Raw genomic sequence first — 21,143 nt, 5'->3', positions numbered from 1 at the left:
TTTTGGCTGTGAACCTGACGGCAGTGGGGACAGTGCCCTTAGGGACAGGGAAATGCAAGAATAATATTAAATCAGTGTGATGATGCTGTCTAATGTAAGCCAATAAAATATCCAATAAAATGTTTAACCTGAAACATCCGTGCAGAAGTAAACCTGTAAAATCTGTTGGAATCTCCCATTTTCATCCAACCTGTTGTGGTTGTCCTTAATTATTAACACAGGGAGATTTTTAGCAATTTTTGGTGACTGAATGTATATAATTTTAATCTCTCTTGGATAATAATCGCCACCAGTGTGGAAACATTACTTCTTTACATGTCTTTTTTTTACAAGAACAAAAGAATACTCTAAAGGTTTTATATAAACATCTTTGCACACATGACTGCTCATACTCCAGACAGTTCCTCTATGAGAAATTCTTAGTTGTAGGAGGACAAGTTTTTCTGTTTGAATGGCTTTTGGTATGGATTTCTCATTAGATGTACTAAAAGTAAATGTCATCCCAGGCCAGGAAAAGAAATCATTAGTACGAGTGTGATTGGGTGGGTAACCTTAATGCATTGTCTTAGAAGAAGACTCAGCATCTTTCTTTGTACTAGAGAGAGTTTTCTGCAACTACACACATATAGAAGATCAGTAGACAGCTCAACTCATAATTTTGTTTTCCTCAGTTTATGGGGACATCAGTAGAGGATTCTGGGGAGAATTGGTTCCAATAAGGATTATAGATGTCAGAGAATAATGAATTAAGAGACCTTGTTCCTTACTGCATTAAACTCCTGAGAGGCTGGGTGAGACCTTAAGCAACACGTTGGGAAAGTGCACCACAGCAGGAACTCCTCAGGTTAAGTTTTCACTCTGAGAAACCCTCAGCAAGCGAATGTGTCCCATTGATGATCTGGGTGAAAAAATAAGAGAAGAATTGTCCCGTGTTTTTGATATGGCCTTCTGCAAAGTCCTGGATTACATGACAATGTCTTTGGAGGATTTTATCTGCTGTTTTATGGCAGCCAGTGATGATCATCTTCAGTTCAGTTATTTTAGATTTCTCCTTGGATGTTTGTGAATCTTATCTTTAATCACCTTTTCCTGTAATGTAGAGTGTATCCTGAAACATCACATGATCATAATCATGGTTCATAGAGCACATAGTTTCAGAGATTGCTCTTGTGATATTCCTTATTATTTATATATGTATATCTATCCTATCTGTATACTCTTAGCACAGTATTAATCTTAGAAGATTGTTTTCTCTTGTTTTGCACACATTATATTTCAGTGATTTAAAAAGTTGACCCTTAATGTATATCAACTTTCAATCAATGAATGTATATATACAAAGATATTACACTAATAATTTCTGTATTAATGTCATCTAGTAAATCCATGTTGAAGACATCTTTTATATGCTGAGAAATAAGCCAGAAGAATAGGAACATAACATAATCCATACAATTGCATTTTAATGAAAGCAGCAAACATTTCCTTGTATTAGTTTTTTTTTATTAATTATGCCCACCAATTTTGTCATTTAAAACCACACACTTATTATCTCATAGTTTCTGTGCTTCAGGATTCCAGGCCCAGGTTTGCTGGGTCTTCTGCTTAGGTCTTTAATCAAGGTGGGAACTGTGTTGTTTTCTTAACTAGAGGCGAATCTGAGAAAGGATTTGCTTCTAAGTTCATTCGGGTTGTTGTGGGAATTTACTTGATTTTACTCAGAGGCCTGAATCTTTGTTCCATAATCATGGTGTATCTATCCATTTATTTAGATCCTTACAATATTTTTCAACAATATTCAATAGGTTGCATTATAGAGGTCTCAGATTTCTTTTGTTGGTTTTTTTCTTAAGTATTCAGTATTATTTGATGCTATGTTTAAATTAACTTTCGGATTACTGCATTTTATTGACCCTGTATCTCTTAAATTTATTAAAATAGTTACAGTAGTATTTTTGAGTAGAATATTCAGAATTTTCTATATAAATAGCAATTCAGTAAATTCTAAGGACAGCTTTGTTCCTTTCCAATCTGGACTTTTTTCTTGCCTTATTACATTGGTTAGAAACTCTAGTGCAATAATGAATAGAAGTGGTGAAATTAGACATTCTTATCTTGCTACTGATTTTAGAGGGAAAGAATTCAGTAATTTACTTATGAAAATGATGTAACCTGCATGTTATCTGTGTCAACTTTAATCCTTCATCATAATAGATTATCTGATTTGATGTATACAATGTTAAAATTTTTTAAAATTTTGAAACAAGTTTCTAGTACCTACTTTAAATACCTAGAACAAAGTTTTTTTTTTTTAACTTTAGTAAAAGATTGGAATTAGTAAATGTAGTCTTTCTAAAAAATAGTTAAAATTTCAGCAGCATTTAATAAGAACTAGCCTCAAGTAATTTTTATCTTGAATAGTCTCTTCAGGTTAATGTGGCTTTGTCCAAAAATGAATGGCTGCTTGTACGTGAATGTGGGCAGGCTGCACTTGTGATGACTCAGCCAAATAGCACTTACGAGACTCTCTCCAAACTTTAGGGATGATGTCTTACATTCATGGCCCCTAAAATAATTTAGCAAATGACGGGCAGTAGTAACTCAATAAATGCGGCCTACCCAGATTTCAGTTGCTTTAGGGAATGTATTTCTGGGGATGAATTTTGAATTGTACATATACAACTTTGGGAGCTGTAAATAGGTCCATTTTTTTTTTCTTTCTTTTGGTTTGCCTTTTCTAGGGCTGCTCCCGTGGCATATGGAGGTTCCCAGGCTAGGGGACTAATTGGAGCTGTAGCTGCCGGCCTATTCCAGGGCCACAGCAATACAGGATCTGAGCCACGTCTCCAAACTACACCACAGCTCATGGCAAGGCCGGATCCTTAACTCACTGAGCAAGGCCAGGGATCAAACCCACAACCTTGTTGTTCCTAGTCAGATTCGTTAACCACTGAGCCACAACGGGAACTCCGGTCCATTTTTTTATGGCACGTTGAGGTGAGATTCTAGATTCATAGGAATTGGGAGGCTGAACAAAATTTTCCTGTAAAATGGCAAGGCATTTATTCTACATTTGTTATAAAATACTATTGTGTTTTATATATAGGATTGTGAAGAGGAAGAGAGTAATAAATGCACAGGCATTTCAATTAGTGTCATATTTTCAGGTAATGCATTTTTGAATAAATAAATTTAAATTATGTCTGCTTTATACACCAAACAAAGGTGTTTTCTTTAAAATGATTTAGCTGGTCTTTAGAATGACCTTTAAGAAGATTTTAAACATTTTTATATAAGTCTAGTCATAATGTTGAACTGATTTTTTGTGATTGCCTTGAATGGAAAGCAAGTATTTCTCTGACTCTATTGCTTTCCTATGGCTGGATGAGTAGTAAAAGGAAGGGGTTTTTACACAATCTCTGCTATAAGAGTGCAGTGTTCACACTGTGCCTTTCTTTCTTGGCCTCAGTTTTCCCCCTAATATCTAGTTCATGGAATTATTGTGTTGATGAGACAATCCATGCAGAATGCCTGGTAGATGGTATGTTAAAGCCACCACCCCTACTTCTTTCTCTCCTTCATTTTCTTCCTCCTGTTTTTCTTTTTGCTCCACAATTTGCTCTGACACTTATGCTAATGTACGAGGCCTTAATCTGTGGCCATTGCAGCTATTGTGTTCCTTTCTTGCATTTTTATGAAGCTGATGGACTTTGGTGTCTCTGGCAACCTGTTCAGTGTTCTGTAGAGAAATACTAAGGGAAGAGTTCAGAGACTACACTTTTGGACACAAGATAATAGGTATTCCACTGTTCTTTCTCAGCTATCTTTAAGTAATTAATTGGGCAGCCATTTCCTTTTGTAAATGAAGAGTTTATGTCTTTACTTTTCCTCCAGCCTAAGGAATAAAAGAATTTTCCATGGAAAAACTAATTAGTTTTATATGAATTTTTTTTGCTTAGTTTTTGCAGTTTCTCTAATCCACAAAAAACCAAAAGGTGTGTTCTCCTAACATCTGGTGCATCAAGGCATGCTATTTCTGTCAAGACAGTAGCAAGTAATGGCATCTGACTATAATCGAAAGGCTATTAAATATGGTTAATAGGAATCTCTATTAGAAAAAGGGCACTAATCAGTGCTCAAGGGAAGAAATAATTAACTGATGATCAGATACCGTTTAAGATAGTATCATAAAGGGAATTCAGCCTTCTGAACCAAACTGAAAAAATTCTGTTGCTCTTAGTACTTCACTGTGGCATCCTAAGTCAGAGCACTGTTCCTGATTCCCAAACTCTCCTCCCTTTCTGACCACCAGTTCTTATCTTCTGTGATACTGAGATATTATGTGAATGTTTTGGTAAACCACTTTCATTCAGGTGTATTTTCTGTTTAACATTTTTCAAGGAATATTTTGTATTTATAATTACCTCACTATCATCTGATGTCAGTGACACCGTTGCTGATAATTTGCCACTGTAATGAAGTCTATTGTAGTTCTGTATGGGTATAAATGTGCATTGACTCATAAGAGTGACATTGTAGGGTGGATTACTTCTGTTTATTGCTCTGGTTCTTGTGAGTACTCGTGAATTCATTCAAAACATATTTATTGAGAACCTAAGATACGGCTGGTTCTGCTGTAGGTACTAAGGATAAAAAGAGTGAACAAGTAAACCTTTTGGTCTCTGTTGATAATGTAATAAATATTTCCATGAGTGCAACCCCTTCACATTTCTTTCTTCTAATAATAGACAACATTAGAGGTAGTATTTTCTTTTTCAGAGATATTTAATTAATGTATTGCTATCACAGATGTTTAAATAGATTAGTTTGATATTTTTTCTGAGACCAAGGATCTGGAATGTTGAATGAAGGAAAAAACTGAAATTACCAAAGAAGAACATACTTACTGTAATGGAAGGTAATCATGGCTTTAATTGATTGTATAATCCTGAGAATCCCAAAGATGAAACTGAAAGTTTAAGTGGACTCAAATACGTGCACATATATCCCTCTTGTGAAAACATACATATTCACTGGTAGTTTTCTATGGTAGATAGTGCCCTCTGAGTTGCCAACGGACTCCCATTAAAGAGTCTATTCCACTTTAAACCTAGGAAACAACTTCTTATAGCTCCAAGCTGCAAACAAAGTCATTATTTTAAATGTCTGAGAAATATAAGGTAAATTTTAGAAGATATTGACAAAAGTAATTTCTGATTTCTCTTGATTAAGATAGATGTTTACCCATCAAATAAGATGTATATTTCATTATCTCAGACTCTTATAGATGAGCAGAAGCTCTCTGTGTGGATAAATATAGTCCTTTGTGACTAAAGTTTAACCATGACTAAAGATTCTAATATGCATTGAAGTTTGGCAAAATACCTAATACAGGCAGCAGTGGGAATCATGTCCTTGAAGAAAATAAGTGGCAAAAATTTTATGGACATATTTGTAGTGCAAAATAATAACTGATGAAATATATTTGTGGATACCCTTCAACTCATAGATAACAAAGTGTTAAGGAAACACAACAAAGTTTCTTTATATCTATGTTTTAAATTGGAAAAAATATATACATATATATTATAAAAATATATACATATATATAGTTGCTATGCCAATAACTGTAAATATTTGCATGGTAAAAATATAGGTTTGTATCATAATTTTTCTGTTATTATACTCTTTATGAGTAATCCATTATTTAATAAAGTTTCTCATACTGAACTTGGGAGGTAGCTCTGCTCACCACTATACCACCAATGCTACTCTCTCATATTTAACTTGTAAAATTATATGTTAAATACTTTATATATGCATCATTTGTTTCCTTAGTTTATATTATCATAAGAGGAATTCCTGAGGCAAAAGCCACTTAGATTTTTGAGGTACATTGTCACACTTTACTTCCAATATATAATACCACTTATAAATACAGAAGTGTTTGGGTCACTCGTTGGCATCTTGGGATTATGGGACCTGAAGGAATTCCACCTTGATTCCTTGCTTGAGTTCTGAGTCAAGTAGAGAGAGAAAGTAGGCAAGTAAATATGGAGTAAACTACCTGCTTTATTACAGAGGTATTAAAAACATGGCTTTGAACATCCCAATAAGAATATCTTGAATTGGTGATAGCTATCAGATAGGCAGTGCTAGAAATCCAAATCTACTTCAGCACCTTAGACAGACCCTTTTACTGCAAGATTTCCAGCGGTGTGAAATGTGTAGAAAAGCTAGCATATAAGAGGAAAGGGAATAGGATGCATCCAATGTATCATATCCTTGTTCAAAATCCACCCATTAAAGGGGCAGACACCAGAAGTAGAAGAGGCTACAACTCTATTATCTGTAAAAAGGTCACCACACCAAACACCTATAAAAATGAAAAGACAGAGAACTATAACTCAGATGAGGGAGAAAGGAAAAACCCCAGAAAATCAGCTAAGCAAGGAGGAGATTCTTAGCCTCTAGGAAAAAGACTTTAGATTGTTGGTGCTGAAGATGATGCAAGACATTGGAAATCAACTGAAGGCAAAGATGGATAACTTAAAAGAAACACGGAGCAAAGAGATACAAGATATAAAACTTAAACAAGAAGAAATGCAAAATACAATAACTGAAGTAAAAAATTCCCTAGAATCAGCTAACAGCAGAATACAGGAGGCATAGGAAGGAATAAGCTAGGTGCAGGACAGATTAGTGGTACTTATGGATGCAGAACAGAAAAGAGAAAAAAAAGATTGAAAACAAATGAAGAGAGTCTCAGAGAACTCTGGGACAGCGTGAAATGCACCACCATCCGTATTATAGGGGCGTCAGAAGGAGAAGAGAGAGAGAAGGGGACAGAAAAAATATTTGAAGAGATAATAGCCGAAAATTTCCCTAGCATGGAAAAGGAACCACCCACTCAAATTTAGGAAGCAAAACGAGTACCATATAAAATAAACCCAAGGAAGAATGCCCCAAGACACATGTTAATCAAACTAACCAAAATTAAAGACAAAGAGAAAATCTTGAAAGCAGCTAGGGATAAAGCAGGAAGTAACATACAAGGGAACCCCAATAAGGTTACTGGCAGATTTTTCAGCAGAAACTCTGCAGGCCAAAAGGGAGTGGCATGGTATTCTTAATGTGATGAAAGGAAAAAACCTCCAACCAAGATTCCTCTACCCAGCAAGGCTGTCATTCAGATTTGAAGGAGAAAGCAAAACCTTCACAGATAAGCAAAAGCTAAGAGAATTCAGCAACACTAAACCAGCTTTACAACAAATACTAAAGGAACTTCTCTAGGCAGAAAAGCAAAGACAGCAACAGGTAACAAAAATACCATAATGACAAGGCTCACCAGTAAAGGTATATATACAGTAAAGATACGAAATCATCCATGCACAATTATACCACCAAAATCAGAAATCATGAGAAGAGGTGGGTACAAATGCAAGCACTGGAGATGAACTTGCAGATAAGAGAACATCAACTTAAAACAGTCTCATACACATATAGACTCATATTATCAAAACTCCAGAATAACTTCAAACCAAAAATCTACAATTGATACACAAACATAGAAAAATCAACTCAAATATAACAATAAAGGTAGTCATCAAACCACAAGAGGAGAGAACAAGAAAAGAAGGAAAGGAAAAAGAGCAGCAAAAACAAATCCAAAGTAATTAATAAAATGGCAATAAGAACATACATATCAATAATTACCTTAAATGTGAATGGACTAAATGCCCCAACCAAAAGACATAGACTGGCTGAATGGATACAAAAACAAGACCCATATATATGCCATCTTCAAGAGACCACTTCACTTCTAGGGACACATACAAATTGAAAGTGAGAGGATGCAAGAAAATATTTCATGCAAACGGGAATCAAAAGAAAGCTGTAGTAGCAATACTCATATCAGACAAAGTAGACTTTAAAATGAATAGTTTAAGAGACAAAGGAGGTCATTACTTAATGATCAAATGATCAATCCAAGAAGCAGATACAACAGTTTTAAATATCTATGCACCCAACATAGGTTCACCACAATATATAAGGGAACTGCTAACAACCTTAAAAGGACAAATCAACAATAACACAATCATAGTGGGGAACTTTAAAACCCCACTTACAGCAATGGACGGATCAACCAGACAGAAAATCAATAAGGAAACACAGGCCCTGAGTGATACATTAAACCAGAGGGACTTTATAGATAATTTATAGGACATTCCATCCAAAAGCAATAGAATACACATTCTTCTCAAGTGCACATGGAACATTCTCTAAGATTCATCACATCCTGGGCTACAAATCCAACCTTGTTAACTTTAAGAAAATTGAAATCATATGAAGCATCTTTTCCAAACCCAACACTATATGACTGGAAATCAACAACAAGAAAAAACTGCAAAAAACATAAACACGTGGGGACTCATCAACATGCTACTAAACAACCAATGGATCACTGAAGAAATCAAAGAGGAAATTAAAAAATTCCTAGCAGCAAATGACAACAAAGAAACGACACTCCAAAACCTATGGGATGCAGCAAAAGCCATTCTAAGAGGAAAGTTTATAGCAATACAAGCCCACCTCAGGAAACAAGAAAAAGCTCAAATAAACAAGCTAACTTGACATCTCAAGCAGCTCGAGAGAGAAGAACAGACAAGACCTAAAGTTAGTAGAAGGAAAGAAATCATAAAGATCAGAGCAGAAATCAATGAAATAGAAACAAAGAAAACCATAGAAAAGATCAATGAAACGAAAAGCTGGTTCTTTGAAAAGATCAACAAAATTGATAAACCCTTAGCCAGACTTATCAAGCAAAAAAGAGAGAGGACTCAAACCAATAAAATTAGAAATGAAAAAGGAGAAGTAACAGCGGATACCACAGAAATACAAAGGATCATGAGACTATTATATGCAACTATATGCCAATAAAATGGAAAACCTAGGAGAAATGGACAAATGCTTAGAAAAGTACAATCTTCCAAGACTAAACCAAGATGAAAGAGAAAAGATGAATGGAGCCATAACAAGAACTGAAATGGAAACTGTGATTAAAAAACTTCCAACAAAGAAAGTCCAGGACCAGATGGCTTCACAGGCAAATTCTATCAAACATTTAGAGAAGAGCTAACATCTCTCCTTCTGAAAATATTTCAAAAAATTGCAGAGGAAGGGATACTCCCAAACTCATTCTATGAGGCCACCATCACTCTGATACCAAAACCAGACAAAGATACCACAAAAAAAAAGAAAATTACAGGCCAATTTCACTGATGAACATCGGTGCAAAAATCCTCAACAAAATACTAGCAAACCACATCCAACAATACATTAAAAGGATTGTACATCATGATCAAGTGGGATTTAACCCAGGGATTCAAAGATTCTTCAATATCCGCAAATCCATCAGTGTGATACACCACATTAACAAACTGAAGAATAGGGAGTTCCCGTTGTGGCGCAGTGGTTAACGAATCCGACTAGGAACCATGAGGTTGCGGGTTCGGTCCCTGCCCTTGCTCAGTGGGTTAACGATCTGGCGTTGCCGTGAGCGGTGGTGTAGGTTGCAGACGTGGCTTGAATCCAGCGTTGCTGCGGCTGTGGTGTAGGCAGGTGGCTACAGCTCCGATTCGACCCCTAGCCTGGGAACCTCCATATGCCACGGGAGCGGCCCAAGAAATAGCAAAAAGACAAAAACAAACAAACAAACAAACAAACAAAAAGCTGAAGATTAAAAACCATATGATCCTCTCAAAAGACAGAGAAAAAGCCTTTGACAAAATCCAACACCCATTTCTGATAGAAACCCTTCAGCAAGTTGGCATAGCAGGAACCTACCTGAACGTAATAAAAGTAAAAAAAAAAAAAACAAACCCAAAAAATCAAAAAAACACAAATCCACCCATCAAGGGAAAGATAGGGAGGAGTGAATTTAGAAGATTGTACAAATATTTTATTGAAAAAAAGTCCATATCTTGGTAATAAAGGAGAAGAGTACCTGCCTGTCTTTACAATCTAATTGTAAATAGGTTCATCTAAAATTATTTAATTATAGATTGTGTATTTTCTCTATAGATTATAGGTTTTTAAATAACTAAAATTGTTTAATTTAGTATTGTAAATCTTACTGGTTTCATTGTTTAAATTAGTTAAGAACATTTTGCTGTATTCATTGAAAAGTTGCCTGAATCCTGTATTTTTTAACTTTTGAGGAATTAGTGTATAATAAAATGCACCTCCGCTTGGAGAGAATATGAAGAGTAGGGACTCTATATTTCTTCCTTATATTAACCACATTTATAATATTTTTTCTAAACCAAATTGGCTTAAATTTAAGTCTGTGGTTATCAAAGCATATGACTATCCCACTCAAGCAAGATGATCAGTTCTCCTTAAAGACAGACAACTTCCACTTTTCCAGTTTTCTTTTTATTTTACTTTTTTGGCTATGTCCAAGACATGTGAAAGTCTAGCACCAGGGATCAAGGCCACAGCAGAGCAGCCACCCAAGCTGCAACAGTGTCAATGCCGGATTCTTGACCCTCTATACCACTAGGCAACTCCTAGAAAGACACTGTTGAATGGCCGCCCTAAACCTGTAATTTAAAAGTTACCTCCTAATATTTTTCCAATACAAAGTTCTTAGGTAAGGTATCTAGCACAGGCCATCTAAAATCAAATGACACTATATATACTCTAGTAATAAAATATCATACCTTAGGGATATTCAAGATTTAGATGGGTAAAAATCTTACAATATATAGGTTTTTACAATATACAGGCTCAGAGGTCTTAGAAAGTAGTTCTAGAATGTTAATTTGCGAAATGAAATTCTCTAGCTCTTGTGCTTTAAATGTATAAAAAGTTGACAGTCTTCCTCCCCAGGTTTTCATACTGCCTATGTTTTTATCAGCAGCTTTACTGGACACATAATTGATATATGCAAATGCACACGTGTAATGGAGACAGTTCTCTGAGTTTGTAACTATGCCTACATCTGTGAAACCCTAGCCACAAGCAACGGCAAATGAACACATCCATCCCGTTTAATTTTAAGTAGAGTGTAGTTGATCTTTGGATAGAATTTGGATTTTTTTTCCTAAAACTAGATCCTGAATTAACATTTCTAAATTGATTGAATTCCTTCAAGGACTTAAATGATGTGAGTCTAGCTTGGCCAAAAGTTTCTGAAGTGGTAATAAAACATTAAATATATTATGACACTCTCTTTATTCTTTATTCTGGCATACAGATAATTTATTACTGAAACTTCAAACTTTCTAGTAATTATGGCAAAAATATTAATTTTCCAGAAGTGTTTGTTGTTTTGCAAAATCTCTATTTACCTGAAAGTTGTTTTTTTTTCTTTTTGCAGATGACATATATTTAACTTTCCAATTTATTCTCTCATCCAGTGTTCTTCATTACTCTTGGCATCTTCAAGAATACACAGCATTATTTTTTCTAGTTTTAAAAAGCACTCTGTTACTATTATTTTTTTGTGTGTGTAGGTATACTGGTGAATTCGCTTAGGTTTTGTTTTCCTGGAAATTTCTAGGTTTCACTTTAATAATCTATTGATATTTAACTCATAACATGTAACAGCAAAAGTGTAGTAAGGGCAGACATTTAAGTTATACTGGTTAACTGATCTTTATAAATATATACATCCAAATATCAGCCCCCAGATAAAGATATGGACTATTACCAGCAATCAAGTGAACTCTCTTTTACCCTCTGTCAGTCAAGATTCTACCAAAGGTAGCCACTCTTCTAACTTCTGTTATTCTGTATTAATGTGGCTTGGTTTTGAGCTTGGTCTAAAAGAATTAATACACTATGCCTTTGTGGCCCTCTTTTTTTGTGCAATATTTTTTGGAGTGTTTGTGACATCCAAAAACTCTTGGGATATAGCAATAGCTTGTTCTTTTTTAATGCTGTATATTGACTCCATGTATAAACATGGCAAAGTTTATTTGTATTGCTGGTGATGTACATTCAAGTTGGCAGCACTTGCTTATTTTCAGTAGTCTCAGGGTGAAGATGTTATACATAATTTTTGTTTCCATAGGCATAGATTTCTGGTGGTAGTATACCAAAGATTTTAATTGATAGCCATGTGGTATGTTTTACAAAGTGTGTGTACCGATTACGTTCCTGCGAGTAGTGTGTAAGAACTCCACTTCTCCTTTGGACTCTGTGTAGATGCCTGTGTGTGTCTGCAGTCATATCATTTTCATGTGCCTAATTACCATTTGGATATTTCTTCATGTGATGTTCCTGTTGAAGTTATTTTGCTCATTTTCTTTGCATTTTAACTAACATTATTGAAGTGTCATTTATAATAAATACATCCATTTTTATTATAAAATTTGAGAAATAGTGACGAATAGATCCCTTCAAGTACTTACCAAACCACAGGTTATATGAAAGGTCTCTTTCATCCCAAAACATTCCCTCATGATGTTTTTCAGAGAGTACACTGAACAGACGGATTGTAACTAGACTTACTGTGGTGATGATTTCATCAGGATTCAGAATGTGATGGTGATGATGTGATGATCATTTTGTCATCATTTCAAAAATATTAAGTGACTGTGTTGTACACTTGAAACTCATATTGTGTGTCAATTATAATTCATTATGAAAGAATGACAGCTCTACACCAATATTGTAAAATATGTGAGAAAAACATCTAAAAGTTGAAAAAGGAATTAATTAGTTTCGATAGGTTCTAGGTAAAGGATTAAAACTGATATATTTGGTTCGTCACAAAGCAGTGATCAATAGTTAGTTGTTAAGTATATGAATTGAAGGGAAAATGAAGGATTGAATGCCAGTGACGTCAACCTGATTGGTGCAAAAGCTAGGAAACTATAATATTGGTTATCAGCTTTATGGAAAAATAAGGTAGATGTGCATCTTTTGAGTGCCTTTATCAAGAGACACATTTTACTTTCTTAAAAGAAATGCAATTTTTTTGAGTGAGTCCTGAAAAGCTAGTTTAACTTGCTTATTCCTCAGAGTATATATAAAAGGATTCAGCATTGGTGAAATGGAAGAAAGAAGCAATGCCACTCCTTTATTGAGATTTACCTCCTCTTTGGCAGATGGTTTGATGTAGATGAAGATGCAGCTGCCATAGCTGATGGAAACGACAATCATGTGGGAAGAACAGGTAGAAAAGGCTTTTTTTCTTTGTTGGGCAGAAGGGAATTTTAGAATCGTCCTTATGATGTATATGTAGGAGAGAACCACACCTACAAGAGTGGTGATGAGAGTGAGCACAGCACAGGCTATAACCATCTGCTCAATCAACCAGGTGTCTAAGCATGAGATCTTCAGGAGAGTAGATGCATCACAGGCAAAATGATCAATGAGATTGGAATCACAGAATTCCAGATGAAAACACAAGCTGAATGGAGGGAGGATAATCAGAAGTGCTGCCAGCCAACAGCAGACAACCATTGTTTTGCAGAGTTTGTTGCTCATGATTGTCATATAATGCAGGGGTGTGCAGATGGCCACATAGCGATCATATGCCATAGTTGCCAAGAGAAAGAACTCAGTTATCCCAAGGAGATCCGTACAAAATATTTGAGTGAGACATGCATTATAAGTAATTGTTCTGTCTCCAGTTGATATACTGTATAGGAATCTTGGAATACAGGCAGTTGTAAACGAGATTTCTAGGAGAGAGAAATTTTGGAGGAAAAAATACATGGGGGTTTTAAGGTGGGGATCCAGCAAGGTTAGGGTGATGATGGTCAGATTTCCAGCTACACTCAATATGTAGGTGAGAAAGAGGAAAAGGAAAAGCAAAAGCTGCAGCTGAGGATCTTCTGTCAGTCCCAGAAGGATGAATGTTGTTATTGCAGTGTGGTTTCTCATTATTGACTCCTGGATTTTGCCAGCCCTACATGTCAATGTCAGAGAGATTTGAATGCAGAATTCAATGACACCATCATCCAGTGATGAGCACTGTCTTGTATATTCGACTCCTCCAACATCCATGAGTTTTACTTGTTGATCCAAGGAATACCATTTCATATTTTACAGTGACTGAGCTCCCCGGTCTGTTTATACATATACATATATACACATACATATACGTATACATAATGACAAGTAAAATTATTTTATACCTTTTTGTTGTTGACTTACAGTCTAACTGTTCCTTTAGTAAACTCCTAAATTCAATTCATCTTGAATTAAGTATTTTTAGCTCCTATCCTGAGTTTTTGATTTTTATTACATTATGTTAATTTTTCATTTCCTGTATTGTAGCTAGGTTTTAATACTTCCAAATGTTTTCCTTCAATTCTTTTTTTTTTGTTTGTTTTGTTTTTGTCTTTTCTAGGGCTGTTCCTGTGACATATGAAGGTTCCCAGGCTAGGGGGCTAATCGGAGCTATACCCACTGGCCTACACTAGAGACACAGCAATGTGGGATCTGAGCCGCGTCTGGGACCTCCAGCGCAGCTCATGGCAACACTGGATCCTTAACCCACTGAGCGAGGCCAGGAATCAAACCTGCAACCTCATGGTTCCTAGTCAGATTTGTTAACCACTGAGCCACGATGAGAACTCCATTTTCCTTCAAATCTTAAGTAAAGTTTAAAAAATATTATGTTCTGTTTTATTCCTTTGCTTTAAAGTTTGGGAATTATTAAAATGCTAAAATAAAGTTTTAGAGCAGGACCCAAAGAAGACATTTCAATTCTCTTCAATTCAATTTTTTTTTTTACTTTCTAATGAGTGGTCATTCATTTTAAGGGCAAAATATGTTTTGACGCAAAAACTTCCAATTTATAGTTTTGTGGTTCTAGTTAATGCTTGGGTTCCTATATTTTGTGTTACTTCTATAAAGATAACACTGTGAAATATAAGCAAAGCCATTTATGACAAACCCACAGCAAATATAATACTCAATGGGGAAAAACTGAAAGCCTTCTCACTCCAATCTGGAGCAAGACAGGGATGCCCACTCTCACCACTGCTCTTCAACATAGTTTTGGAAGTCCTAGCCACAGCAATTAGACAAACAAAAGAAATAAAAGGCATCCATATAGGAAGAGAAGAGATAAAACTGTCACTGTATGCAGATGACATGATACTATGCATAGAAAACCCTAAGGACTCAACCCAAAAACTACTTGAACTGATTAATAAATTCAGCAAAGTAGCAAGATATAAGATTAACATTCAGAAGTCAGTTGCATTTCTGTATACCAGCAATGAAACATTAGAAAAGGAATACAGAAATACGATACCTTTTAAAATTGCACCTCACAAAACCAAATACCTCAGAATACACCTGACCAAAGAGGTAAAGGACCTATATGCCGAGAACTATAAAACCTTAATCAAAGAAATCAAAGAAGATGTAAAGAAATGGAAAGATATTCCATGTTCCTGGATTGGAAAAATCAATATTGTAAAAATGGCCATACTACCCAAAGCAATCTACAGATTCAATGCAATCCCTATCAAAGTACCCATGACATTTTTCACAGAACTAGAACAAACAATCCAAACATTTATATGGAACCACAAAAGACCCAGAATCGCCAAAGCAATCCTGAGAAACAAAAACCAAGCAGGAGGCATAACTCTCCCAGACTTCAAGAAATACTACAAAGCCACAGTCATCAAAACAGTGTGGTACTGGTATCAAAACAGACAGACAGACCAATGGAACAGAATAGAGAATCCGGAAATTAACCCTGACACCTAAGGTCAATTAATCAAGGGAGGCAAGAACAGAAAATGGGAAAAGGAAAGTCTATTCAGCAAGCATTGCTGGGAAACCTGGACAGCTGCATGCAAAGCAATGAAACTAGGACACACCCTGACACCATGCACAAAAATAAACTCCAAATGGCTGAAAGACTTAAATATACGACAGGACACCATCAAACTCCTGGAAGAGAACATAGGCAAAACACTCTCTGACATCAACATCATGAATATTTTCTCAGGTCAGTCTCCCAAAGCAACAGAAATAAAAGCAAAAATCGACCAGTGGGACCTCATCAAACTGAAAAGCTTTTGCACAGCAAAGGAAACCAAAAAGAAAACAAAAAGACAGCTTTCAGAATGGGAGAAAATAGTTTCAAATGATGCAACTGACAAGGGCTTAATCTCTAGAATATACAAACAACTTATACAACCCAGTAGCAAAAAATCCAATCAATCAATGGAAAAATGGGCAAAAGACCTGAATAGACATTTCTCCAATGCAGATATACAGACGGCCAGCAAACATATGAAAAAATGTTCAACATCTCTGATTATAAGAGAAATGCAAATCAAAACTACCATGAGATACCACCTCACACCAGTCAGAATGGCCATCATTAATAAATCCACAAATAACAAGTGCTGGAGGGGCTGTGGAGACATGGGAACCCTCCTGCACTGCTGGTGGGAATGTAAACTGGTACAGCCACTATGGAGAACAGTTTGGAGATACCTTAGAAATCTATACATAGAACTTCCATATGACCTTGCAATCCCACTCTTGGGCATCTATCCGGACAAAACTCTACTTAAAAGAGACACATGCACCCACATGTTCATTGCAGCACTATTCACAATAGCCAAGAGCTGGAAACAACCCAAATGTCCATCAGCAGATGATTGGATTCGGAAGAGGTGGTATATATACACAATGGAATACTACTTAGCCATAAAGAAAATGACATAATGCCATTTTCAGCAACATGGATGGAACTAGAGACTCTCATGCTGAGTGAAATGAGCCAGAAAGACAAAGACAAATACCATATGATATCCCTTATAACTGGAATCTAATATCCAGTGCAAATGAACATCTCCACAGAAAAGAAAATCATGGACTTGGAAAATAGACTTGTGGCTGCCTGATGGGAGAGGGAGGGAGTGGGAGGGAATCGTGAGCTTGGGGTTATCAGATACAACTTGCAAAAGATTTGCAAGGAGATCCTGCTGAGTAGCATTGAGAACTATGTCTAGATACTCATGTTGCAACAGAACAAATTGGAAAAAATGTATACATGTAAGGATAACTTGATCCCCATGCTGTACAGCAGGAAAAAAAAATAGAAGAAAAAAAAAGATAACACTGTGCATTTTTTATTATATAACATTTATTTTTCATTTCATATGCTAATACAGTTTTTAAAACTGCCAAACGCTTTACTCAATTCATAAGCAAAATTTTAAAAATATTAACTGTAGTTTAATTTCTTTGCTGTAAACTTTGGGAATTATTGAAATCATAAAGTTTCATACCAGGAGTCAAACTAGGCATTTCAATTCTCTCTTAAATGAATATATATATTTTTTGCTTTCTAACGTTTGATCATTCATTATTTAAGAGTAAAAGACTACAAAACACGTATAGTTTTGAGGTTCTAGTGGAGGCTTCACTTCCTTTATCTTATGTGACTTCTTGGATAACACTGTGCAGGACAGCCTGGTTACTTTATTGCACTTTCATCACCTTGTGAAGTTATGCTGGGTGTAATTAATTGACTTCTATAGGATATAAATCTATACTTTGATGCCTCATTTTACCATTCAGATTGAAACATATTTACATACCATGTTATGGAGAAAAAGTCCAGACAAAATTTGCTGAATATCCTTTCCTTGAATGTTTCTGGCCTCCATTCCATTTCTTTCAAGTCGACATTTTTTGCCACTATTTTTACATTTTGCATTTATTTCTCAATTGCTTACTCTCTGGGTTTAACCTCAGCATTATCAAGAAGTACTTTATCATATATCGTATGAATTAATTCAGTATCAGTGATAACCTAAATATATTTCGATATAATCATAATAATGCCTGCTTACTAGTCTCTTCTTATGCTCCAGGCACTGGTCTAAGTCTATGACAGATGTCATCATATAAGCCTTTTGATGTCTGGTGAGGTAGAGATTTATATGTGCTCCACTTTAACAGTGGGAAATCTAGGGTGCAGAGAAATAAAAACTAAGTCCACTGTTTCAATATCTACCCAGAAAGGCTCCAGAGTCCTGGCCTGAATTACTGCACTCTGGTCATTGGCGCACATTTACCTGAGTATCTTGGTTTCATGACGACAGTATTTGTATGAATAATTAAAACAAAGGTAGTATTAATATATAATTCTTTGTCAAACAAGATACTTGAGAAGCAAATAGGGGCAGGAGTAATAAGTAATTATGTTGATGCATCTGATGCGAATGTGCTCTTGAGGGAAAAATCTAAACATGTGCAGTCACTCAATTCCTGTGGCTGATGGGGCTGCCCATCACCAAAGTGCAGCTAGCTAATTTTCTATTTTGTTCTTTGTTAGTGTTTGTACATTGACCCTTCCATGTTGGCTCAGTATTTCTTTCAGTGAAATATTAAGTCAGAAGAGTAGGGACTATATTATTCTGGCTTAATAAGATCAAGGTAGGTGGGAATCATTTCTCAAATATCCTCAATTATACTGATTGATAATCAGTTTCTAACCTATAAGTAATGTCCTCAGGGCTCTAGTCCCTTACCTTTGCTAAATGCAAAGTGGATCTCCTAGGAATATGCCATTTTCTCGTGTTTTTAGAATATTTTTCTCAGAAAATACTGATACATGTACTATGAGAGCTTTTTTTTCCAAAAAATTATTTCCCTTCATTTACTAATTTTTAAAAATATTTCTTCCACTAGCATCATCCAGATATGACCAAGGAGATTTTTTAAAAATAATGCATAATTGACATTTAACTTTATATTAATTTCTGGTAAACAACATAACAATTCAGTGTTTGTATACGTGGTAAAATAATCTCCGCATTATGTCTGGTTAACGTCCATCACCTTATATAGTTATCCACCATTTTTTTCTTATGATGAGAACTTGTAAGATCTACTTTCTTACTTTCAAATATGCAATACGTTACTATTAACTGTAGTCACTATGCTATAAATTCCATCCCCATGACGTATTTACGTTAAACTGAAGTTTGTATCATTTGAGCCCCTTCTACCATTTCTCCCACTGCTCCCCACTCCCCACCTATGAAACCACCAATCTATTCTCTGAATCTGTGAAACTGGGTTTCTTTTGGTTGGTTGTTTTTTGTTTTATAGAGTTCACATAAAAGTGAGATCATACAGTGTTTGTCTTTCTCTGTTTAACTTATTTCACAGCGTTTTGAGCAACGTCTTTCTCTCTTTCATCTGAGCCAGTAAACCCTGTCTTCTGATACTATAGGCTCAGTATACAGGATGCAGTCTCCATGGTAGACAGATGCCATCATAGGCAGGGGTGTTGATTGAGGCTCAGGGTAGATAAAGTTTGATGGAAAGCTAATACCCTCTTAAACAGTGCATTATCATACACGGTGACCATAGCTCACATGAGAAGCTCTGTCCTGTTTTCTTCTTTTTCATGAGCTAAGTTCACCTCCCAGTAGTTCTCTTGGAATTTGACTAAGCTTTGCTTGGGTCTGGAAACTATTTCATTTTTAATAATCACCATATTGTTTTTCCCTTATTCCAGTCTAACACAAATATTAAATATTTACCAATGCCAACCTATTCAGATTGACTAAGTCCTGCTTTAAGTGTTTAACTTTCACAGAGGATTTTATTTGTGCAAAAGATGAAAAAATGAATAAAATTTGAGTATGTGAGTCTGCAGTTGATGTGTGTGTGTGCACATGCGCACTTGGATTTTATTTTTTGTGTGTTCGTGTGTGTTTGCAGGATGTTTTATTACTGAGTGTTCCTCAGCCAGGCCTGCTAATGATTTCTAGGGCCATCATTCTAGAACAAAAACTGTATCTCCTAAATGACTGTAGGGTAGTCCCTTCAAATGCTGACTGTATTGGCTGTTTATGTCTAACATTTCGGTGAAAGAGAGAACTCTATCATGACATTTCCCATCCACCTCCTACCTTCTGCCAGAATATATGCAGACATACAATGAAAATAGGTGAGGCACCAAACATTTTCATACTTACCCTTTAAGCTGTAAGTTATTTCATGGTATCTCTTGACAGTCTATTTGAGCATATTCTTAATGAGACACAGGCTGAACAGGAGTATGCTAGTGGAGACCTGAATGCCAGGTTTTCTCAGGAAACTACCTCAGCTAGAAATTCCCTGGAAATATCCATAGCCCTCCTATATCATATACCATACCATATGCTTTCTATACCATAGAACATCTTCTATTAAGAGGTTCTCTGCCATTTTATATCAGGAATGCATGTTCTCCTCTGGCTAGCTAAAATAAAGTAATGCCTATTTTAAAGGGCTGGGTATATCAGGCTATTGAGTGATCAGGGGTAGGTAATCTTCTAAACTCATTGGTCAGGAAAACATATTTGGCACCAAATACTGTGGCTTGTTAATTTATGTATTCTACGCATAACAAGGATCATTAGACTCAACAAACAAAAGAGTCCTTGGAGACGCAGGTTTGAAAGTCACCAAGGAATAATAATATAAAGTTTTGACAGTGAACCTGACAGAATGAGGACAGTGCCCTTATGGACAAGAAAGTGCAAGAATGATATTAAATACACTGTGATGGTGTGGCTAATATAATCAAACAATAAAATGTTTAATTTTTTTCTTGTATTTTCTAAAGCAATGAAACTGGCAGATAAAAGCTTTCTCTACTTTCCTTATGTAACTCATGAGTATTATGAAGGAGAATGCGAAGGTAAAAAGACAATAATGACATAGAGATTACTATTGTAAAATATCTTATAAAAATATTGTCAGAGTTTTTCTCACTCAAACATAAGTACAGAAGTAACTTGCAAAACACTGTTGTAATCTACCGTTTTCATGCAGCCTGTTATGGGTGTCTGTACTTAGTAACATATGGAGATTTACAGCAGTTTTTAATGACTGTATTTATATAATTTTATTATCTCTTTTATAATAATTACCACCAGTTTGGAAATGTATGTTGTTTACATTTCTTTTTTTATAATGCAAAATACTATCTAAATGTTTTATATAAATATATTTGCACACATGACTGCATAAACTCCAGACAATTGCTCTATGAGAAATTCTTAGTTGTAGGTAGACAACTTTGTAAATTTGTATGGCTTTGATATAGATTTGTCATCAAATGAATTAAAAGCATATGTAGTCCCAAT

General features: G+C 35.5%; 1 protein-coding gene across 1 annotated transcript; it reads right to left on the bottom strand.

Moving 5' to 3' along the window:
• Positions 1–12,821: 12,821 nt before the first annotated feature.
• On the bottom strand, positions 12,822–13,913 carry LOC110258554 (olfactory receptor 6C68-like). Its single transcript, XM_021081805.1, has one exon. It carries the CDS (start codon positions 13,897–13,899, stop codon positions 12,961–12,963), a length of 939 nt encoding a protein of 312 aa, XP_020937464.1. The 5' UTR covers positions 13,900–13,913; the 3' UTR covers positions 12,822–12,960.
• Between the last annotated feature and the right edge of the window lie 7,230 nt (positions 13,914–21,143).

Source organism: Sus scrofa, unplaced genomic scaffold, assembly GCF_000003025.6.
Source record: "Sus scrofa isolate TJ Tabasco breed Duroc unplaced genomic scaffold, Sscrofa11.1 Contig2358, whole genome shotgun sequence".
Lineage (NCBI taxonomy): Eukaryota > Metazoa > Chordata > Mammalia > Artiodactyla > Suidae > Sus > Sus scrofa.
Note: the sequence above shows the minus strand (reverse complement) of the source record. Positions and strands in the feature narration are given on the sequence as shown.

Bases quoted from the DNA above. Each gene is read 5' to 3' on its own strand.
- LOC110258554 (XM_021081805.1), bottom strand. From the start codon at position 13,899: ATGAGAAACCACACTGCAATAACAACATTCATCCTTCTGGGACTGACA.